The 23,680-nt window shown below is 47.5% G+C and overlaps 2 protein-coding genes across 2 annotated transcripts; one reads left to right on the forward strand and one right to left on the reverse strand.

Annotated features, from left to right (window-relative positions):
- The first annotated feature begins 273 nt into the window (after nucleotides 1-273).
- On the forward strand, nucleotides 274-4,566 carry B3GNT4 (UDP-GlcNAc:betaGal beta-1,3-N-acetylglucosaminyltransferase 4). Its single transcript, XM_040469106.1, has 2 exons — nucleotides 274-1,184; nucleotides 3,331-4,566. Exon 2 carries the CDS (start codon nucleotides 3,339-3,341, stop codon nucleotides 4,398-4,400), a length of 1,062 nt encoding a protein of 353 aa, XP_040325040.1. The 5' UTR covers nucleotides 274-1,184; nucleotides 3,331-3,338; the 3' UTR covers nucleotides 4,401-4,566.
- A 222-nt stretch (nucleotides 4,567-4,788) lies between these two features.
- Nucleotides 4,789-21,093, reverse strand: DIABLO (diablo IAP-binding mitochondrial protein). Its single transcript, XM_040469107.1, has 6 exons — nucleotides 20,966-21,093; nucleotides 19,978-20,104; nucleotides 15,870-16,001; nucleotides 15,006-15,116; nucleotides 14,734-14,830; nucleotides 4,789-5,562 (listed from the first exon to the last, which is right to left on the reverse strand). Exons 1-6 carry the CDS (start codon nucleotides 21,013-21,015, stop codon nucleotides 5,366-5,368), a joined length of 714 nt encoding a protein of 237 aa, XP_040325041.1. The 5' UTR covers nucleotides 21,016-21,093; the 3' UTR covers nucleotides 4,789-5,365.
- Between the last annotated feature and the right edge of the window lie 2,587 nt (nucleotides 21,094-23,680).

Below are 23,680 nucleotides of genomic sequence, written 5' to 3' on the forward strand. Positions count from 1 at the left end.
CGGAGGGGGCGGGGCCCCGCGGCGGCCCCGAAGCCCCGCCTCTCGCGCTGCCCAAGCAGGCCGCGCCCACCGGCCGAGCGGAGCGGAGCGGGAGGTGCGAGGCTAGAGCTCGCGTCCGCGCTCGGCCGCTCGAGCTCCACGCCCGTACCTGGCCCGGCGTCCCGGCTCAGGTAGGTCCGCAGGGGGCGGGTTGTGCGGGACCGTGGGTGCCTGGGGCCGCGCTGCGGGCTCAGGGGTGTCTCGCTGTGCGGGAGAGGGACGGGGCTGCCCGTGCCTCTGCACCCCGGCGCGTCCGCGAGGACGCCGGGTCTGGCGCGCGGGGTCGTCTCCGATGTGGACCGTCGGGGCCAGGCGGCCTCCTGCTGCCCCGGAGCCCCTCGGCCGCTGTTGGCCCGCCGGGGCTCGGACGGCCGGAACCGGGCGCTGTGGAGCGGGCCAGCCTCCGCGGGCAGCGCCGCCGCGGGTCCTCAGGCCCGGGAGGGGCGTCCGCCGCGCGGCCCCCCCGCTCCTTGCTCTGGCGACCCCGCCGGCCGACGGCCCCCACAACAGCCTGTTAGAGACCGCGGCGTGGAAAGAATGATCTGGTCGCTGGCGCTTTCCCTCGTCGTAGCGTGTTGGGTCGCCGAGCTCCAAGGACCCCAGGCGGCTGTCACCCCAGAAACAACTGCAGACCCTTAACACTCAGCACTACACTTGCGGGGGTGGGGGTTGTGCCCTCGCTGAAGCCCACGCCGGGTTAAGAACCAGGCTCTTGGGGGCTCTCAGTTTGGAAGGAGACCTACATTCGCAGGTACTGAATCAGGATTCACAGTAGCGTGTAGGGTGGGGAGCAGAGGAGTGGCCCGAGAGGGGGACCGTGCTCCAGGCCGGGGCGGGGCGGGAGTTGCCCGTGGGCCGGCGTGCGGGGGAGCCCGGGTGTGTGCGCGCGCAGTGGGAGCGCTGTGGGCCGAGGCGAGCGGGGCCGCGGCGCACCGGCCTCCGAAACCAAACCGCTGGCCCTGCGCCCTGAGTTCTCAGCCGACGGGGCCGGCGCGTCCCCGGGCTCATCGCCCGCACCTGAGAGTCATTTTCCCCGCCTGAAGGCCGCGTAGCTCACCTGGCGGTGCAACAGTTTCCTAGCCGGTTTCCTGCCTCCTTACAAAACCCATCATCTAAGCCGCAGCAGGAGGAATCTTTCACACGAGGTAAATTCTGTCACCACCTCTGCTAAATCCTCCAGTGGATCTCTACCGAGGATAACAATAAACCCAAGCTTCCCCCCTTGCCTCACGATGGCCCTTTTATGTATGCCTTCCCGTGCTCTGGCTTCACCTTCTTCCACTTTGCTCCTTGCTTTTAATACTCCAGCCACAGGACACTCCTGTCCTCAGTGAAGTCTCACTGCTCCTACTCCCGGAGCTCTGTTTAACTCTGCCTGGCACACTCTCCCACCAGAGATCTGTGGTTCGCTGCATTCAGTTCTTGTTCAGATGTCCTTTGTCTTGGTGCCTGGGGGGCTCGGTCTGTTAAGCGCCTGACTTTTGGTTTCAGTTCAGGTCCTGATCCCACCCTGGTGAGATCTAGCCGGGAGTCGGGTCCTGTCTGCGTTGGCAGCGGGGAGCCTGCTTGAGAGTCTCTCTCCCCCTTTCCGCCCCTCCCCCATCCGCCTGTGTGCATGCGCTCTCTCAAAACAAGTACCCTTGAAGTCAAACGTCCTTTATCAAGGAGAGCTTTCTCAGCTACTGCAGTTTGAAATAATCTTCCCCAGTCACTGTGTTCCGTTACGCTGGTTTAATTTCTTCTCGGCACCGTCTCAAGTTGGTATTGGTTTTGGTTTTTGGTCTGTCTCTTCTCTGTGGCCCTGCCTGTCTTGCCGGCCTCTGCATCCCTAGCGGCTAGAAGAGATGCGTTTGTGGCAGCCGCGGCGGCAGGACCACGGGGATGAGGCCAATGCCGGCAGACTGGATAGAGGTGTAGGCCTGTAGGACCAGGATCGCGTGGCAGTGGAAGTGAAGACGAGGGGCCCCAGGCCTGGCTGTGCTACTCTTGACTTGATCTTGGTCAGGTTACTCTGCTAGTTCCCGTTTCTGGGCCTTCTCTTTGGATCGCTGGGATACTCGCTGGGAGAAGAGCAGAGCTTAAAGGGATGGGAGAGGGGCCCCACGGGGGAGGCAGAGCTCCAGCTCTCCTTTCATGCTCTGCTGTGCAAGTGGTTTTTTCTTACAACCCCATTTTAAGTAACTCCCCCCAAAAACCTGGGGGAAAGAAGAAACTTCCAAGAAACTGGGGAAAGAAGCTTCAGACAGACCTGAAGGGTGTATTCTGGGGTCCCTGTGGCTCCCTTTCTCTGGAGGAGCAAAGGCCCTGGGGCAGCACCTCGGAGGTCATCCCTGCGACATCCTGCACAGGGCCTGCCGCCAGCAGATCACGGTGCACACTATTTCAGGGGAAATGGTTTGACTTTAGATTCAAGGGCCCTAAATGCTTAGAATGTATTTCACTGGAAACTAAACTAGTTCCGTGCCATTTTTATAAGATACTTGAGTTTCCTGGGACATGATGCAAGTGCTCATGGTTTCTCAGTTTTTTAAATTTTATTATTTTTTAAGTAATCTTGACCCCTAACTCGGGGCTCAAACTCGAGTCACATGCTGTGGGGTGTCTGGGTGGATCAGTCGGTTGAGTGTCCGACTTCGGCCAGGTTATGATCTCGTGGTCCGTAGGTTCGAGCCCCGCATAGGACTCTGTGCTGACCACTCAGAGCCCGGAGCTGCTTGGGATTCTGTTTCCCTCTCTCTCTGCCCCTCCCCAACTCATGCTCTGTCTGTCTCAAAAAAATGAATAAACGTTAAAAAAAAAAAAAAAAGTCGCACACTCTTCGGACTCAGCCCAGCCAGCCAGGCCACCCCATGGTGCCTCAGTTTTAAGGTGGCTGCAAGTCGGGGGCGCCCGGGTGGCTCGGTGGGCTCAGCGGGCTCAGCGTCCAGCTCCTGATTTTGGCTCAGGTCATGATCCCAGGGTGGAGCCCCATGTCGGGCTCTGAGCTGAGCATGATGTCTGCTTAAGATTCTCTCTCCCTCTGCCCCTCCCCTGCTCTGTCTTGCTCTCAAAAAAAAAAAAAAAAAAAAAAACACAAGTCCTTTTGGGAAAAAGTTGACCCGAGAGCCCTCTGATGACAGAAGGCAAAGGCTGGCACAGCAGGTGTGCCTACCTGTCCCCTGGGAGAGGGACTCTGGAAGGAGGCACAGGACACACCGAGAAGAGCTAATGGAAGGGAGGCCGGCAGGGACTCGGCTGCTGGGTGGCCGGCCGGGGACGTGGCCGGCGGCTCACACGGCTCTCTCTTTGCAGGACCTGCCATGTTTCGCAGGCTGGGTTGGCTGGTCCTGTACAGCCTGGCTGTGCTGCTGCTCAGCTGCCTGCTCTTCCTGAAGAAGGAGGCCAAGCCAGTGGGGGGCCCCACGGCCCGCCAGCCCTTCTGGGCTCCCCCGGGGCCCCGCCGCAGCCAGTGTCTCCCCAACCACACAGTGGCTAACGTCTCCCTGTCTCTGCCCAGCCGCCACCGCCTCTTCTTGACCTATCGCCACTGCCGCAACTTTTCCGTCTTGCTGGAGCCTTCCGGCTGCTCGGATGACACCTTTCTGCTCCTGGCCATCAAGTCGCAGCCCGGCCACGTGGAGCGGCGAGCGGCGATCCGCAGCACCTGGGGCCGGGTGGGGGGCTGGGCGAGGGGTCGGCAGCTGAAACTGGTGTTCCTCCTGGGGGTGGCGGGGCCTGCGCCCCCAGCCCAGCTGCTGGCCTACGAGAGCCGGGAGTTCGACGACATCCTGCAGTGGGACTTTGCCGAGGACTTCTTCAACCTGACGCTCAAGGAGCTGCACCTGCAGCGCTGGGTGGCAGTTGCCTGCCCCCAGGCCCACTTCATGCTAAAGGGAGATGACGATGTTTTTGTCCACGTCCCCAATGTGCTGGAGTTCCTGGAGGGCCGGGACCCAGCCCGGGACCTCCTGGTGGGAGATGTTATCCGCCAGGCCCTGCCCAACAGGAACACCAAGGTCAAATATTTCATCCCCCCCTCCATGTACAGGGCCCGCCACTACCCACCCTACGCCGGGGGTGGGGGCTACGTCATGTCCCAAGCCACCGTGCGGCGCCTCCAAGCAGCTGTGGAGGAGGCTGAACTCTTCCCCATCGACGACGTCTTCGTGGGCATGTGCTTGAGGAAGCTGGGGGTGAGTCCCGTGCACCACGCTGGCTTCAAGACATTTGGAATACGGCGGCCCCTGGACCCCCTAGACCCCTGCCTGTACAGGGGGCTCCTGCTCGTGCACCGCCTCAGCCCCCTGGAGATGTGGACCATGTGGGCGCTGGTGACGGATGAGGGGCTCAGGTGTGCAGCAGCCCCTTTGCCCCAACTCTGAGGGGTGGGTTGAGTGAGTGGACCCAGTGTTGATGTTCCTATCATGATGACACGTGAGAACCTTGAATCTTGACCTGAGGGTCTATGGGAAATGCTGACTTCATTTCTTCATTTTTGTAACCCCCACCCAGACCTTGAGAACTGATTAAAAACACTGACCCCTGGCTGACCTGTACCAGCACGTGTTGAATGGGAGCAAAGTTCGGCACAGCAGAGGCTGCCAGAATTCTCGCGGCAGGGTGGGGGTGCGGTGGCTCCCGGACCCCCTAGGGGCTCTGCCAGGCTGGGAGGCAAAGGAGGCTGCACAGGGCCCCAGAATACAGACATTTTTTGAAGTGCAAAAAACAAAACTATTCTCCTTCAGATACAATAGAGGAAGAAGGAAACGAGGCGTGTGTTGGAATATGTCCTGTTGAGCACCAGGTAAACACTCTGCATTCAGTTCCTTAAGAAAAATGGACTTTTGGCTCCTGGGCCTCAGGTGTCCTTACAGGCAGAGGGGCCAGATCACAGAAAGGATTAGAAACACTTAAAAAAATCTTAACAGGCTCCCATTCCCCCCAAAAACTCCCATCCCTATGGAGGGAGCAAAGACTAAATCAGATTTGAAAATGCGAATACGACTGCAAACAGGTTAAACTGCTAGTGAACTTGTGGGCAGGACAGAAGAAGGACCCTCTCTCTGGCCAGGCTGCTAAGATGCTCTGGGTGGGAGGTAAAAAGATTGTGGTGGGTGGAAAGCTGGGGGGGGGGGGGGGTTTGTCAAATGTTAAACAGGGCGCGCAGTGCCTCAGGGCTAAGAACAAGGTCCGTGGGGGAAATGGGTCAGGCACTCACAGCTATGGCCTCTGGCCCGATGGGCCAGGGCAGGACCTGCTGACTCCTCTCTGTGCGGAGAGAGCCAAGCGGATCGTGGCCCCGGGGCGGAGCCGGCAGACTCGGACGAAGGCTGGGCAGCTCAGGCACTCAATCCTCCCGCAGGTAGGCTTCCTGCTCCGGTTCCGCCCTCTCGTCCCCTTCCTCCTGAGTTTTCTGACGGAGTTCCTCTGTCTGTGCTTCTGCCAACTTGGTTTCTGCTTTCTGGGAAAGCTGGCGCACCTCCTGCACCTGGGACTTCACCAGCTGAATGTGATTCCTGGCAGTTATAGAGGCCTGATCCGCTCCTGCCAAGAGATGGCACGGTTAGGCTGAATGGCGGAAGGGTAGAAGGCACGGTGGCAAAAAGGAAAGCCTGGGGCTCCCTGTCGTCTGAGCCCCTCTTGGAGACTCGCCCTGCCCTCCCTCTCTGCACCACAGAGAACTGTCTCCACGTTCAGGTCTGCAGATTTCTCCAGCTATCCGCTCTCGTTATTAATAATTACTAAATGTCGATTCCCACAACCATCTCTACAGCTACACAGCTCTTAGTATAGACATCTTATGAATTTACACAAGTAATACATTTCTTTTTGACAAATTAATAGCTCATTAAATTGTCAAAGATCTCTTTTGTCAGCCTATCTAATCTTCAGAGATAACCTCTGCTAGAAGTTTAATGAACATCTTTCTCATCTTTTGTACAAATGGGATGCATAGAGAAATATTTTGCTACTTTATATAATGGCACAAAAGGTATTGAACATATTTTGCAGTTTTGCTTTTTCTTTAAACATGTTTTCAGGCTCTATCATTCTGTTTACCTGCTACTAGTATATTTCATCATACAGATATGCACACTTATCAATTCATCTATAGATCTGGGTGGTTCTTTTCTACCTTACTGTATTAATAAGAACCTTCAGCACAAAGTTAAAAGTTAGTGGAGAATAGCAAGCATCTTATTTTGACCTTGATGGGAATGCCTCTCATAGTTCATTAAGTAGGAGTACTTAACCTTGATTATCATGTTAATAAAACTGTATTCATAACTGTACTGGGATTGAAATCATAAATGGGTATTACATTTTACTGAAGGCTTTTGGGGCCTATATTGATACTACACCGCTGGCTTTTCTCCTTTAATCTACTGTAGATAATCTCAAGTAGTAAATTATATTGATAGTTTTTTTTTTTCCAGTGTTGAAGTATTTTGTATTTTGTAGTAAATGGCTATATCTTACTTTTATGTATATTCTTAAGTGATACTGACCATAGTTCTTTTTTTGTTTCAGTACTGGCCTAGTGCAGTTTGGGATCAGGCCTAGGCCAGCTTTATACAATCGTCGGGAGGCTTGCCATCATTTTCTGTGTACTGATACACTTTCTGTAACATAGGATATGTTCCTGAAAGATTTGATAAAGCTATCCCACAAAACAGCTGGGTTTAGTGTCCACTTTTGGGACACAGAGTCTTTGAATACTGTTTCAACTTTTATGGTTATTGGCTCTATTTTGATTCTTTACTTCTTTGGCCAATGTGGGGTTTCCATAAAGACTATACTATTGATATAATTAAAAACCCTCCATATCTGTAACAGCCCTTTCTAATGTTACTTTTGCCTTCTAAAAAATCCTACTTGCCAAAAAAATTTTTTTTCTTTTTAAGAACCAGATTTTGCCCTTTCTCTTTTTATTTTGAAAGCGAGAGCACATGAGCGGGGGAAGGCAGAAAGAGAGGGAGAGACAGACAGAAATCCCAAGCAAGTTCCTGACACTGTCTGCCAGGAGTCTGAGGGGCTTGAACCCATAAACGGTGAGATCATGACCTAAGAGTTGGATGCTTAACCAGCTGAGCCACCTAGGCACCCTGATTTTGCCTTTCTGATTATTTTTATCTTACACCTTTTATTTCATTTGTTCTACACTGGGTGTACAGTCCCCTATTTCTAAATGGGTTACAAGTTTAGTTTCTTCATTTTCAGTACTCGGTACACTGAATATTCCGTCATTCATGGCTGTTCTTTGAATTTATGACATACCTCTTTAAAGGTGCCCCAGGTCTCTTTAGCAGCTACTTTATCTGCAACTCTCTATGTCTGCTGCATACTGCGCTTGTCATCACCGATTCAAATATTTTTCCATTTCTATTTTGATTTTTGGTCAGAGAAGGGGGTAAGAGGGAATTGGCTGAGGCTTTGTCTCCTGGCATAAAATCAATTTTTGTATGTGCTCTATTTGTTTGAGAAGAATGTATTTGGAAGGGGGGCAAAGTTTCATATTTACTATGTATACTTTAAAAAAAAATTTTTTTTTCCAACGTTTATTTATTTTTGGGACAGAGAAACAGAGCATGAACGGGGGAGGGGCAGAGAGAGAGGGAGACACAGAATCGGAAACAGGCTCCAGGCTCTGAGCCATCAGCCCAGAGCCTGACGCGGGGCTCGAACTCCCGGACCGCGAGATCGTGACCTGGCTGAAGTCGGACCCCCAACCGACTGCGCCACCCAGGCGCCCCTTTTTACTATGTATACTTGATGAAGCTTTTAAAAATCATTGTTCCGACCCTTCACAGCTTTACTTTTTTTAGTCTTGATCTGTGAGTCTCTGAGATGTGTATAAAATGTAACTTTTCCTTGTAAATCTCAATTTTGCTTTATTACATTTTCATGATATATTTTTGTTAGTGTTGAGTATTTACTGATTATAAAATAATTTAAAAATCATCCATTATTCCAACATCCAGACTATGTTAGCATTTTGGTTCATTTCCTTCCAATATTTGTGTCTTCAGTTTGTTCCATCAATGCCTTATAGTTTTCAGAGTATGCATCTTTTGCCTCCTTGGATGAATGTATTCCTAGGTATTTTATTCTTTTGGGTGCAATTGTAAATTTTCTTAAATCTTTTTTTTAAGCAACTGAGGATGAAGTTAGCTGTGGACTTTTCAGGTATGGCCTTTAATGTATTTGGGGATACTCCCACTAAGCCCACTTTGCTGAGAGTTTTTATCAATGGATGTCATATTTCGTCAAATGCTTTTCTTTGCATCTATTGAGTTGATCATATGGTTTTTATCCTACTTGTTAATGTGAAGTATCACACCAATTTGCAAATATCAAACAACCCTCTCGTCCCTGGAATAAAGCTCACTTGACCTTGATGAATGATTTTTGTAATGTTGTTATTGAGGATTTTTGCATCTATGTTCCTCAGAAGTACTGCTGGCTTCTGGTTTTCTTTTTGCAGAGTCTTTCGTTTTGGTATCAGGGAGGGCTGAATTTGGAAATTTTCGTCTATGTTTTGGAATAGTTTGAGAAGAACAGGTATTCTCTCTTCCTTAAAAGTTTAGTATGATTCAATTTGGTGAGGCCATCTGGCCCTTGACTTTTGTTGGGAGTTTTTTTGTTTTTAATATTAATTTTGAGGGAGAGGGAGAAGGCTCTCCGGTATTGTGGGGCTCAATCTCATGAACTGCGGGATCATGCCCTGAGTCGAAATCCAGAGTCCGATGCTTAACCCACTGAGCCACCCTGGTGCCCCAGGAGTTTTTACTGATTGCATTTCATTACTAGTAATTGTTCTGTTCAAATTTTCTATCTTTTATTGGTTCACTTTTGGAAGATGTAGGTTTCTAGGAATTTATTATTTCTTCTAGATTGTCCAATTTGTTGGTATATGATTTTTCATAATCTTTTATAATCCTTTGTATTTCTGTGGTATTGGTATGTGGTATTTCTGTGGTATTCTCCATTTCTGATTTTTTTAATGTTTGTTTATTTTTGAGAAAGGGAGACAGAGCACGAGCAGGGGGAGGGGCAGAGAGAGGGAGACACAGAATCTGAAGCAGGTTCCAGGCTCTGAGTTGTCAGCACAGGGCCTGGTGCAGGGCTCAAACCCATAAACTGTGAGATCTCAAACCCATAAACCCATGACCTGAGCCACCCAGGTGCCCGAGTCCTTTTTTCTTTTTTTTTTTTTTAGGAGTCTGACTAAGGTTTATCAATTTTGTCTGTCTTTTGAAAGAACCAGCTCTTGGGTTCATTGATCTTTCCTTTTTTTTTTAAATTTCCTATTTCTGCTCCAATCTTTATTATTTTGTTCCCTTCTACTAGGCTTTAAGTTTTATTCTTTTTCTAGCTCCTTTAGGTGTAAGGTTAGGTTTTTTTGAGGTTTTTTTTTTTTTTTTAATTTCTTAAGTGAGGCCTATATTACTGTAAACTTAGAACTGCTTTGGCTGAGTCCCAAAGATTTTGGACCAGTGTGTTTTCTTTTCTCTCCATGTATTTTATTTCCTCTATGATTTCTTGGTTGACCCACTTGTTCAGTAGCATGTTGTTTAGCCTCCATGTGTTTGTGTATTTTTCCAGATTTTCTTCTTGAAATTGATTTCTAGTCTCAATTCATTGGGGTCAGAAAAGATATTTGATAAGATCTCAATCTTCTTAAACTTACTGAGACTAGTTTTGTGGCCTAACATGTGATCTTTCCTGGAGAATGTTCTATGTGCACTTGAAAAGACTGTATACTCTGTTTTGTGATGGAATGTTTTGTGTGTTTAGCTGTTAGGTCCGTGTGGTCTAATGTGTCGTTCAAAGCCACTGTTTTCTGTCTGGATCATCTATCCTTTTTTTTTTTTTTTTAATGTTTATTTATTGGGGGGGGGGGGAGAGCGAGAATCTCAAGGAGGCCCCGTGCTGTCAGCATAGGGCTGGACATGGGGCTCAGTCTCATCAACTGTGAGATCATGATCTGAGCCAAAATCAAGAGATGCTTAACTGAGTCACCTAGGCGCCCCTGAATCATCTATCCTCTGATGTAAGTGGGGTGTTAAAATCCCTTACCATTATTATATTACTGTCAATTTCTCCCTTTTTTGTGTGTTAATATTTGACGTATGTATTTAGGTGCTATGTTGCGTGCATATTCGTTAACTATTATGTCTTGTTGGATTGATGTATATCAATATCCTTTATTATTGGATATCAATAAGGATTATTGATGTATATCAATATCCTTTATGTAATATCCTTCTTTGTCTCTTGCTACAGGCTTTGTTTTAAAGTCTATTTGTCTGGGGGCGCCTGGCTGGCTTGGTCAGTTAAGTGTCTGACTTCAGCTCAGATCATGAGTTTGACCCCCACATCAGGTTCTGTGCTGACCATGTGGAGCTTGCTTGGGATTCTCTCTGCCTCTCCCCAACTCATGCTTTCTCTCTCAAAAATAAACACACTTAAAAAAAATTAACAAGGTCGATTTCTGATAGAAGTATTGCTACCCTGGCTTCCCCCCCCCCCCCCACTTCATTTGCATGGCATATGTTTTTCCATCCCTTCACTTTCAGTCTGTATGTGTGTTTAGGTCAGAAGTGAATCTCCCGTAGGCAGCATAAGTGCGTCTTCTGTGTCTTTTGGAGCACTTAGTCCCCTTACATTTAAAGTAATTATTGATAGGTGTATACTTACTGCCATCTTGTTAACTGTTTCTGGTTGTTTTTATAGTTCTTCTCTTGCTCTTTTCCCTTGTGAATTTGATGGCTTTTTTTAAATTTTTATTTTTGAGAGACAGAGTGGAAGAGGCTGAGGGGCAGAAAGAAGTGGAGAACAGAGGATCCAAAGCGGGCTCAGCGCTGACAGCAATGAGCCTGAGGTGAGCCTTGAACCCACGAACTGCAAGATCATCACCTGAGCTGAAGTTGGATGCTCAACTGAGCCACCCAGGTGCCCCTGATGGCTTTCTTTAGTGGTTGTTTTTGTGTGTATCTATTACAGGTTTTTGATTTGTGGTCACCATTTGATTCATATATAACATGTTATATGCATCAGAGTCTATATTAAGTTGGTTTCTTAAGTTTATAAGCACTAAATTTTTACTCTCTCCACATTTTATGTATATGATGTCATTTCACATCTTTTTGTGTATCCTTTGACTCATTTTTGTATCCATTTTTACTACTTATGTGGTTTAACCTCTATACTGGCTTTGTAAGTGAATAATCTAATACTTTTACTATATATTGGCTTTTACGTGTGACATTTTTTCCTTTCATAATTTTCTTCTAGTTATGGCCTCCCCCCACCCCCATTTAAAGAATTTCCTTTAACATTTCCCATAGGCTGGTTTAGTGGTGATAAACTCCTTTAACTCTTGTTTGGGAAACTCACTCTCCTTATATTTTGAATGATAACCTTGCTGGGTATTCTTGGTCATAGATTTTCTCCTTTTAGCACTTTCAACACATGCCACTTCCTTCTGGCCTGCAAAGTTTGTGCTGAAAAAAATCAACTAGTAGCCTTATGGGGTATCTCTTGCATGTAACTATTCTGCTGATTATTTTTTTGATGTTTGTTTATTTCTGAGAGTGAGCAAGCAAGCACGGGGGAGGAGCAGAGAGAGGAAGACACAGAATCTGAAGCAGACTCCAAGCTCTGAGCTGTCAGCACAGAGCCCGCCACAGGGCTTGAAATCATGAACCGCAAGATCATGACCTGAGCCAAAGTCAGATACACTTAAGTGACTGACCCACCAGCCTCCCCGTACTTTCTGCCATTTTAATTGTATATCTTGGTGTGGATCTCTTTTGGTTCATCTTGTTAGGGGCTATTTATGCTTCCTGGACCTGAATGTCTGTTTCCTTTTCCAGATTAGGAAGGTTTTCTGCCGTCTTCTCTCTTCTCCTTCTAGGATCCCTATCATGTGGATGTCATTATGCTTGATAAAGTCACCAAGTACCCTTAACCTATTTTTACGTTTTGCTGTTCAGCTTGTTTGCCATCACCCTGTCCTCCAGATCATTGATCTATTCCTCTCCCTCCTCTCATCTTCTGTTGATTCCCTCTAGTGTATTTTTTATTTCCATTGCTGAATTCTTTATCTCTGGTTCTTTTTAGATTTTCTCTTTGTTGAAATTCTGAGTTCATCCCCTTTTTCTCAAGTCCAGTGAGTACGTTTATGACAATCACTTTGAATTCCTTATCAGGCAATTGCTTAATGACTGATATCTTCTGGATTATTTTAATGCCTTTAGTCTTGAATCCTTTTTCGGATTCTGACATCGCTCTGCTAGAGCTTTTTGGGATAGCTTTCTTTTTCTTAATAATGGCTCAGTTTAGCTTTTTATAACTTTCAACATTTCTATACATTTTGTTTTAGGTATCTCTGTAAATCATTTTTGCTGTGATTATTTTTTTGAACATATTCTTAGCTATTGCAATTATTGATGTTGGTACTTGTTCATTTACTTCGCATTTTCTTGCTTTTAAATCTTTATCAAGTTTTCATTTGTTTAACAAGGTCTAATGTTAAGCCAATGTCTATCTCTTCTTAGCATGCTTTCACTTCTTCCCTGAACTGATTTAAAAATTTAACACTCAGGGGGCACCTGCGTGGCTCAGTTGGTTAAGCGTCCAACTTCAGCTCAGGTTACGTTCTCACAGTTCATAAGTTCAACCCCGTGTCAGGCTCTGCACTGACAGCTCAGAGCCTGGAGCCTGCTTTGGATTTAGTGTCTCCCTCTCTCTTTGCCCCTCCTCTGCTTGTGTTCTCTCACTCTCAAACATTAAAAAAAAAAAACCTCAAATTTTGACAAGTTTTATTAAATTTTTTTCACTATTTTTATCTCAGTTGCTCCTTTTTAAACTAATTTCATTATTCACAAAGCAGTTTTTCCAGAAAGCATATGTGGTTGGTAAACTTTTGAGTCTTTTTATATCTGAAATAATATTTGGCTGGATATAAAATTCTAGGTTGATTTGTCATCTTGCATCTAGGATTGCTGATAAGACTGATTCTTATAGTTTTTTTTTTTAGGATTCTTTGCATATTTCATATTGAGCTTTTTTGCCATGATTTTAAATTGTGAGCCTTTTTAATCAGTTTTATGAAAAGGTCTTTTTCCAGATAATGCTTACACTTTCCCTTTCCTCCAGCTCAATCTAAGCCTGCCTGGATGATGAAGGTTGCCTGGGAATGTTCATGCTGTAACACCTCAGCAAATCGCCCTGTTCACTGCACATCTCCCACCTCTGCTGTGGCACTGCTATGGTGCTTTCATATATTTGCTGTTTCACTCTTCATTCCAATTCTGCTTTTAGTTCACTAACAATTCTTTTTTGTTTTACTTTAAAAAATACATACATATGTTGTGGGGCACCTGGGTGGTTCAGTCAGTTAAGCAGGTGACTCTTGATTTCCGCACAGGTCTTGATCTCATGACTGAGCCCCACATCGGGCTCTGTGCTGACAGTGAGGGGCCTGCTTGGGATTCTCTCTTTCTGCCCTTCCTCTGCTCATGCACTCTCTCAAATCAACATAAAAAAAACCAAACATATATTATATGCTTTTTTTTTAAGATGTGGCACCAGAGCCCCTAGTTTGTTATCCCGAAGTCAGAAAACAAAAAAGCTGACCCTAGGCTTCTGGTTTGAAACGAATTCAGGTAAGATTAAACTAGTTTTATTTAAAATATTTTAAATTCAAAAACATTCCAGCTCAAGCCCACTGGATGGATAGTGAGGTTCAAAAAACATCCTGGTGAATGACTGGGATACAAAAGTGGAGGCATTAGAATTGGGCTGAATCCCAGTCTGGCTGCTTACTTACCATACCACATCATCTCCACGGGTTTCGTAACCCTCTCTCCCCATTTTCTTCATTTGTAAAGTGGGAAAGATCATCCTCAAGTTCCTTAAATTGAAAGTGCCTATAAAATACTTACAACATATACTCAATAAATAGTAGCTATTATTTGTCTGGGATCCGCCACTGACTAGGATTCCAGGTTTCAGTAAGGTTCACACAGATTGATGATCTCAAGTCTCCTCCAACTGTGTCCCTCTATGACTAGTTATTCATAAATATCGGTGTTACGAAAAGAATAAAATGCTTGGGGTGCCTGGGTGGCTCAGCTGCTTAAGCGTCCAACTCTTGATCTGCACTCAGGTCGTGATCTCGCGGTTTGTGGGATCAAGCCCCGCATCTGGTCTGCACAGACAGCATGAAGCCTACTTGGGATTCCCTGCCTCTATCTCTCTCATGTTCTCTCTCAAATAAACTTAAAAAAAAAAAAAAAAACACAAAAAACACAAATGCTTAAAAATCTGGGGTACCTGGGTGGCTCAGTCAGTTAAGCATCCTGACTTTTGGTTTGGGCTCAGGTCATGATCTCAAGGTTTGAGCCACGCATCCGGCTCTGCACTGACAGTGCGGAGCCTGCTTGGGATTCTTTCTCCCTCTGTCCCTCCCCTGTGCTCTCAAAATAAACAAACATTTAAAAAAAAAAGCCTAAAAACCATTTGGACACAATCATTTTCTAATTGGCAGCAGTTGCACCATTTTCTAGACACAGACTACCTGGCGATTGGAGATGGAGACATTTTTTCAGTCAGAGCCACAGGCCTTAGACTGTCTAATCTAAATCCCTCATTTTACAGCTAGATGAAAACTCAACTGGCACACTGGTCGTGAAAACTGGAACCTACCAGTCTGGTATGCGGCTTCTGCAGCCATCTCTGAAAGACCAAGGGCAGTCATCCAAGTGGTTTCCAACTTCAAGTATTCTTGTTGCTTTGAAGTCATCTGTAAATTAAACACAGCACTTCAGACAACAACGAGAGGTTCATAAGCACATTCAAATGGACTTAGAGTAGTAGATTCAGAGAACAGTTATTGGTCAGACACCTTAATTTACTAATTTAGGGACCAGAATGAGGTAGGGGCACTAACACAGAAATGTCTAATAACTTTTTCTTACCTCAACTCTGGCTCCTATGATCACCTGCCACACTTCATCTTCCTCCTGTGAATTCATTTTCCCAAGTAAACTTGTATATTGTCGGTACAAAGAAATTAAGGTGTAAACGGCCTACAAATATAGAATAAATAAGCGTGAGTAAAATAGGTGAGACATACTAGGATTAGTGAGAATTACACCTCAAGGAAATCAAGTCCTGTTATAGCCAACCAGCTCTTCAGTCCTTCCACCTCACTGAAATCGCACTACTGTATGAGGCAAAGGCATTATTCTAGGACACGAGTGTACCCACTAGTCCACTTTTGTGTTTTTAAAAGATTGTTAGCAATTCACACAGAGAATACAACGTAGAAGAAAAGCCCAGAAGGCTGAGGGGGAAAGCTGCCGAAAAATAAAGGTATAATAAACCTATAAATGATACCTATTAGCTCAGATTAGTGGTTTTGAAACTATTCCCACAGAGAAGCCCCTGGTGCTGCAAGTGTTAGACTCTGCACCCCTTTACCCCTAACTGAACCCAATCAGCTTTGTTCTCTGGTCTTATACTGCGATGCTGTATTTAAAGACTTTAAAAAAAAAAAAAAAAAAGGAGTTCCTGGAAAAAGTCTAAACCCCACTGACTTAGGTCGAGGCCTCAGCCAACTTTTGTAAAGGACCAGAGAGTGAATATTTTAGGCTTTGTGGGCCCTATAGTCTCTGTTGAAACTATTCAATTCACAAAAACAGTCACAGACAACATAAAAACAAATGAGTCTGGCTACGTTTCAGTAGAACTACGAAAACAGGCATCAGGCTAGACTTGGGCTATGAGCAATAATTTGCTAACCCCTGGTTTAGACAATCAAAACTTAAGAGGACACTTACCTTAGTATATTCAGTGATTGCTTCAATCAAAGCATACGTGGTCTGAGAGAGAAAGGTGGAGGTGCTATCTGTTACCAAAGACACAGCTCTCCTCATTAATGCATCATTGCTAAGAGAATGAGGCTCCAATTTCTGAAAGACACAAACATTTTCACTCAACTTCTAACCTAAAGCTCCAACCGAGAATTTCATCATAGATAGCCAAGTGAAAAACACTTGTCACACTGCAGCTGCTTGTTTTCTCATTAGGCTCTATTTGGGCTAATAAAGACAATATACGGAAGTAACTCCAGAGTATGCTTTCTGTCCACTTTTATTCTTTATGCTCTGCTCCAAAAAGCCAAGCACTTCTTTACATGAAATAGGTCTAGTAATTATAACCAACAAATTTCAGAAAGTTGTGATTCATTCATGAACACAGTGTTAGATACCTGGGATATGAAGATATATAGGATATAGTCTCTGTCCTCAAAGATTTCAGATGGGGAAGGGGAGGAGCTGGGGCTAACAGAGAACTTGAGAAATTAACGCAGTCAAGTACCACGGAGTTGTGGCAGAAGTCCATACAGGCTACAGTGGGGGCACACACATGAAAACAATCTCTTCTATGTTGAATGAAAAGAGCTTAGAAAAGGCTTCACAGAGCTGATGACAATTAAGCAGAGTCTAAGTCAATGGGTGGATGGGGGAGAGCAATTCTGGGCAGAATGAACAGTAGAGTCTTGGGTGGGGTTTGGGGACTCTTCACTCTGACCTCAGTTATTATTTAAAAAAAAGCCAATATAACTTCTCAAGAGTTAAGGTAATGTAGCCACCTTAACTAAATACAGGTCTCCCCTGCTTTCGCAAAGTTTGTGTTAAGCCACTTTTCTTTTAAGAAAGATTTACAGAGGCACCTGGGTGGCTTGGTTGAGCGTCTGACGTCGGCTCAGGTCAGGATCTCTCGCAGTTTGTGGGTTCGAGCCCCACACTGGACTCGCTGCCGTCAGCGCAGAGCCTACTTTGGATCCTCTGTCCCTCTTTCTCTCTGCCCCTCCCCCGCTTGAGCTCTCTCTCAAAAATAAATAAACGTTAATAAAAAAGAAAAAGAAAAAAAGACCTACATTAGTACCTGATCTCAATAACCAAAATATGTCTGGAGAAGATTTTCAAGTTTACGAAGAAAAAAAAGCTGTTACTGTACTAATGTCTTTCCTGAAAAGCCAAGTGGCATAATGTGAACTTTTGGAAAGATGCTCTTTGTTTTACGCTGAATTACCAAAGGCTTCATAGGAATGCTTTACTTTCGGGTCATCCCTGACTCTGCCTTTTCCTTCCTCAACAGAGCACTGATCGTATCAGAACAAAGAAACCAATTCCTTCAATCCTATGTTGTCTTGTTTTTGCTAGAGTGTAAGCCCAGAGAACCGCTGCCCATTGAAAGCAGCCATCAAGAATTATCTCTGACACATGAACAAATCCAGAATTTCATTTACCATATTTATCTTTCATTCAATCAAATAAGTATTCCCTATGTACCTTCCATTCAGGGGCTAGAAAAACTGGGAAGAATATATACTGTTCACTGGAAGCTAACTTTTATATATTCTAACGGACGTCTTCACGGTTCACTTTACAATGCATTTCATTTGTTCCTTACAACGGTCCACGTATTATCACTTCTTTTTTACAGATGAGGAAATGAAAACTCAGAATAGTTTTATAAACTTTCCCCGAAAGCCACATATCTAGACTTCAAACCACATCTGCACCCAAGTCTGTACCCTTTCCACTATGCTCTGCTGACTCAGGAGAGTGCCAGATAGATTATCACCAAATATCAAAATGTACAACACAAGGGATGAGGGAGATCACTGTTGGCCAGACACTCTGAAAGGCTTTAAAGTGAGGTGGTACTTGGGCCTGAGACAGCTAGGATGAGAACTGTCAAGCAGCCCAGGGAAGAAGAGATCATGAGAAAAGAATACATCTGTTGCATGCGGGGGATGGTTAGGGATCTAGCCTGGTTACAACAGATGGCACAAGGAAGGGGAGACCAGCGAGGACACTCGAGTGCAGGGGCACACAATGGAGAGCCACTGCAGGTTCTGAAGAACAGAAAAGGAACTACCATTCCTACAGGATAAGGACCAGAGGCTCCTGCCACGTGGCCTGGGACTGAGGTAACTGGGGCTTAAGAAAGGTGTATGAACTGAGAAAGGACAGTCCCAAAATATTCTTTTGAAGGAAGGAAGAAAGGCTGTCTTAATTATGGCAGAAAAGGGCCAGTGTTCAAGTCAGGGTTTTAGGATTAACAATGCTTCACAAGCAGAGATGAGGTTTGGCGTGAGGAACAAAAAGGTGCGGTCTCAGGAGTAAGCCTCAGAAGATGCTGAAAGGACTTGTGGGAAGTGAAATCAATCTTCTTGTTGTGATAAACACACACGTCAGTATCAGAAATATTTTGCCAAAATGGGGTTTGCTCTTTCCCCAAAAGCACACAACCAGTGATCGTTTTAATAAGGTGCCACTTTCATATCACCTGTCTGCTTGATAGCACCTAGATGTCTACCAGACATCTTAGACTGTCACTTCCAACACTCTCGATTTCATCCTCCCAAAACCCACTCCCCTCCACTCCAATAAATGGCAACTCTATTCTTTCAGTGGCTTAGGCCTTTTCATTTTTTACTGTTTATTTTTGAGAGAGAGAAAGAGAACGTGAGCACAGGAGGGGTCAGGGGGAGGGCAGATGATCCAAAGATGTCTCTGCACAAACTGCAGAGAGCCCGACGGGGGGCTCGAACTCAGGAACTGTGAGATCATGACCTGAGCAGAAGTCATGCTTAACCGACTGAGCCACCCAGGTGCCCCTGCTTAGGCTTTTTAAAAAACCTTGGCATATACTCCACATTCAATCCATCGGCAACTCATGCTGACCGCATTTGGTCCAACTTCTCCCCACCTAAACTGTTGCCAGCCTGCTCCAATCCTGGACTAGAACAACAGTCTCCCATTGGTCTTCCTAGTTCCACACAGCAGCCTTCAAAAACTTACATGAGATCGTACCAGCCTTGTGTTAAAATCCTCTCTGCCTTCCTTTTCGGAATACAATTTAAAGCCTTACAATGCCAAAAAGGACAAAAAGCTGAGTTTGATCCTCAGCTAATTTTCTGGCCCCATCTATTATGCTCTCTTTCTCATTCCACTCCAGCCACATTAACCTGTTTGCTGTTCATCAAACATATCAGACATACACCTGCTTCTACCCCTTTGTACTCAAGAATTCCTTCTGCCTGGCAAACTCTTCTCCAAGACATTACCATGGCTCATTTTCTCATTCTGATCCCTATTTAGACATCACCTTATGAGAATAGCCCTCCTGGGCTACCCTTTCCTACCTAAAAACAAAACAACTCCCTCCAAGCACTCCCTGTCCTCTTATTCTATTTGTTTCCTGCACAGCACTGATCACCTGGCATTTATATTTATTTTCTCCCCTTTTCCCTAGAATGTAAATTTTATGAACGCAGGAACTTTGTTTTGTTCTTACATTTCTAGCAATGGCACATTAAAGCTGCTCAATAAATTTTTGTTGAAAGACTACTCTGTTGATAGACTGTAATACCCTCGTCTTATTCCTCTCCCCTCTTTATGCAATTTGACATACTGTTCCTACCAAATGGGACCATTAAAATGGGAGTATTGGGGCGCCTGGGTGGCGCAGTCGGTTAAGCGTCCGACTTCAGCCAGGTCACGATCTCGCGGTCCGTGAGTTCGAGCCCCGCGTCGGGCTCTGGGCTGATGGCTCAGAGCCTGGAGCCTGTTTCCGATTCTGTGTCTCCCTCTCTCTCTGCCCCTCCCCCGTTCATGCTCTGTCTCTCTCTGTCCCAAAAATAAATAAAAAACGTTGAAAAAAAATTAAAAAAAAAATAAAATAAAATGGGAGTATTAATATATTTGTTCAGTTATGAAGAAATAACGCTGGTATGGTAGAAAGCAAACTGTCGCATGGGGGTAGGAGCACTGGGTGAAACTAAGAGCTTGTCTGATGGTTCAGTGCGCCCCACCCCCGAGACTTCAAGAGGGCACAGTACACTAAGAAACAGTGACACTACAGTATTTTTACCTGTGCGATGGGAACTGCACACAGGGTCACACCAAATCCAACTGCCACAGTTTTGTGCCAGGGTCTTATCAGTTCTGAGAAGCAGCGCTTCTTAAAGTTAGCCACGACAGGAACACACCGTCTGTACCTAGAAGTCAAATTTAATAAGGCGTAACTACCAATCTGTAAGTCTCTTCAATTCGTTTGCAGGGGTTGAAAACTCACACCGGGCCGAGCAGGAGCCTAAATGAGGCGCTGGGTCGGCCCGCCAGATGACAGGGCTCATGAGGAAGCGCGTCGGACTGGACAGCCCAGGACTCGATCGAAAGGGCAACCACTATCCAACTCCCGTGAACCGCTGCCGCGCGGGGAGGCGAGCCCGGTGGTTTCGGACTTTAACCGGTAGCGAGTATGGAAGTTTAAAAGGCGGTCTCAAAGCTTTTTAAAAACCTCAGGCCAAAATAAACGCTTCTGCAGGCAGCATTCAGCTCCGGAACTCGGGTTGAGGTTTCCAGGTGTCCCCGAGAGTCCCCGCTAGGCAACACCTGGAGTCCGCAGGTGCCGCGAAGGGCTCCCCGGTGTGCAGAGGACGCACCCGGCAGTGCCCGCGCGGGGACTGACCAACTCCCCTCCTGCCCTCAGGGAACACTTCCTTGACAATCGGCCCCCCGCCAGGGCCTCTCCCCTTATCTCCCTCCAGTGGTTCCGAGGGGCTAACGGGAACTCGCTGGCAGGCCGAGGCACTCCAGGAAGCCAGCCCGAGCTTGTGGGGCTTGGCACTCGGCCAGTGGAATAACGGGAAAGCCGTCAGTGAGAAACAGACCCCGGGCTTGGCCTCCAGCCCGGGACACAGGAGGTCCTCGGATCTGAGAGGGGCGGGACGCCGGGACCCGCTCTGCCGAGAAGCCAAAAGCGTGCCACCTAGGCGGCCGCTGCCATCCCGGCCATGGCGCCCCCTGCGGTGCCTCCCACCCTGCGGCACCGCCCTTGCACCCGACCACAGAAGTACCTGAAGAGGGAGGCTACGCTCCGCGACACCCAGCTCCTCAGGGCCGCCATCCTGCGGCGGCCGCACGCCAGACGCACACGCCGGAAGTGACGCCACTTCGTGAGCGGGGGACGGGGAGCGGCCTCTTTTGAGTGGGCCTGACCCCATGACCGCACCCCCGCCCGAGAGAACAGTTGGGATTGGACAGTCTGGAGGGAAGGGGCGGGGCTTAGGGTAACGGCAGTAACGGCCGCGACGAGCGCCCAACCGCCGCAGCTTCCGCGTGGGACTGGGCGGGCCCCGGGCCTGAGGGCGCTGAGCGGGCGGGGCGGAGTCGGCCGTCGTGAGAGGAAGTTGGATACCTACCCGGGCGAGGCCCTGCCTCGAGAGGCAGCCCTGGCCCGAGCGCGAGGCACAGAGTTCTTCCGTCAGGGGATGGAAGGTGTCCGGCAGGAGGCGGAGCAGCGCGCGGTGGCTCCGGCCGCTGGGGGCTTGCACGAGGTGGGCGGGGCGGGGCGGGGGGCGGCGCTGCGGGCGCTGTCACTTCAGCACCAGGAAGTAGGTGGTCCAGCCGGCCAGCAGCAGCGCTCCGATGAGCACCGTGTAGCTGAGGAGCACGAAGGCCAGCAGCTCCCGCAGCAGCTGCAGCACGTGGATGGTGGACGAGGCCGGCATCGCAGGGAGCGGGAGGCCCGAGGACCTGCGGGGCGGGGGCACTCTGGAGTCCCTGGACGCGCAAAGAAGACGGTTCCTCCCCCCCCCCCCCCCCCCCCGGTAGCCCACCCTCCATTGGCCACTCCGCAAGCGCTGCTGAGCCAGGCGGTGTTATAGACAATGTGGATACAGGGGGACTAGGGTAGCTCCTGGCCCTCAAAAGAGTAAACATGCTGCCCTAAGGCTGAGAAAGCCCCAAGTGCTGACTTTCTCCCTAACAACCATCTGGACGCCCTCTTTGCATTTATACTAATAGAAGTCTTTTAAACCAAAAGTTCTCCTTGTTCTATGACTCCTAATCTGGATCTGGGTTGTGAGGAGAGAGAAACCTGTCTGTTCCCAGTCTCCGCTGCTGCATTAGTCTTCATCCCTGGCTCTCTCTTCCCATCCACCTCCTGCATTTTTAATGCTGTGAGTGCTGCTAATGGCCTAATGAAGTAAAGCTTTCTTTTCCCATTACTCAAGCTGCGGCCCCAGCTGCCCGTGCTGCCTGGTAGGGGAAAAGGAGAGGGACCCATTTGGGTGGGAGAAGGCAGCAGGTCCTCATTGAAGCCCCTCAGCAATTCCCTGGACCCCAAGGCTTGATAACATGCAGTTTGAGAGTCTTTTATGTTATAGCCTGGCACGCTTGCCCTTCTGGCCAGCCAGTGTTGCAGAAGTGCCAAGAAGTGGGCATCAATTTGATTCTGGGCTTATCTCCTTCCCATCGTCCCCTTGTGCATCTGCTCCAGTCCTGTTATCTTCCACCGCTGATGGAATCAATGGCAACAATCTCTTTATCTCCATTGCTGTCCTGCCCAGCAACCTCCCCTCAGGCCCAGCCGCTAGCTTCCTTCTCTCCCCATTTTACTCACTCAGCAAAGTTTCCACAACTCCTCCGCTGCAGCAGCTCCACGGTTCCTCTCCCGGTCTGGTGTCTAAAGGTAGGCGTGTGCGTACTCCAGTGGCCTCGGCAGAGCTGTGGGATATTCAGGCAGCAGCTGCGCTCACCAACTAGGTGTGGTCTAGAGACCAATCAGAGTCTCCCCGTGGTCCCTGAGCAATCAGGGAGCTGCGCACGGCCCGTCTCAGGCCAGGCGGGGCACTGGCAACCCTGCCTGCCCTCCGCCCATTTCACTGCCACAGCCCACAGGGCTCTAACGATGCCTGCAAAGCTCCCCAATCAGATGGGCTGAGCAAGTGGTACACGAGGGGATTTTTCATGTCCCTTCTTGTCTTGCTTTTCTAAACACCGCGGGTGGGATATAGTGCAAATCCTTTTCTAACCTACATCGAGAGGAACCCCGTCCTACTCTGTGTCTCAGAGTAGAAGAACCGATATACAACTTTCACTTACAACTTTCCAACTAAAGCAAAAGCTGTTGTCTGAAAAAACATGTTAAGTGCGAGCATGCATGTATGTGAGAAACGGGAGCTTAGAGAACCAAGAGCTCCTAAGTGCTTGATTGTAATTTACAGAGTTTAGCAGATTAGAGATGAGATCCAGTCACCTTCCCAACGAGCCTACTTCTAATTTCAACTCCAAATGTGATGCAAAAACAGCCAGTAAGGATGTCAGCAAATAACAGACCCTTTCCCAGATGGACAACGAAGGGAAAGCACAAACTTTATACTGTTTCGGATTATTTTGCTTTTTGCTGTAGTTTGTGATTAGAGACTGTTTTTTGACCTTTAAAAATAGATGAGAGTGTGGACATCAACCCTTTTATCAACATCATCATCCACAAGCAAATGGCTCCTTAATTTAATCAGGGTCTGTTATTATCAAATCATTGCCCCGGCCGCAGCCTGGCTGAAAACAGGAGCAGAACATTATCAAGCTGCCCAGGAAGCCAGTGAGTAGTAATTGCTCCCCCAGAGAATTGGTCATCTGAAGGGCTTCTGTGTCCTGCCTAGTGACAGGAAAGAAAGTATGGCTAAGATTTATGCCCTCACCCCACAGCACAGCAACAGATGAAAAAGAGAGGCTAGGAGAGCAGGCTCAGCTCTGTCTCCTTACACTCTCCTGTCCTTCAAATGGAC

This window comes from Herpailurus yagouaroundi, unplaced genomic scaffold, assembly GCF_014898765.1.
Source record: "Herpailurus yagouaroundi ecotype Mexico unplaced genomic scaffold, PumYag 67864, whole genome shotgun sequence".
NCBI lineage: Eukaryota > Metazoa > Chordata > Mammalia > Carnivora > Felidae > Herpailurus > Herpailurus yagouaroundi.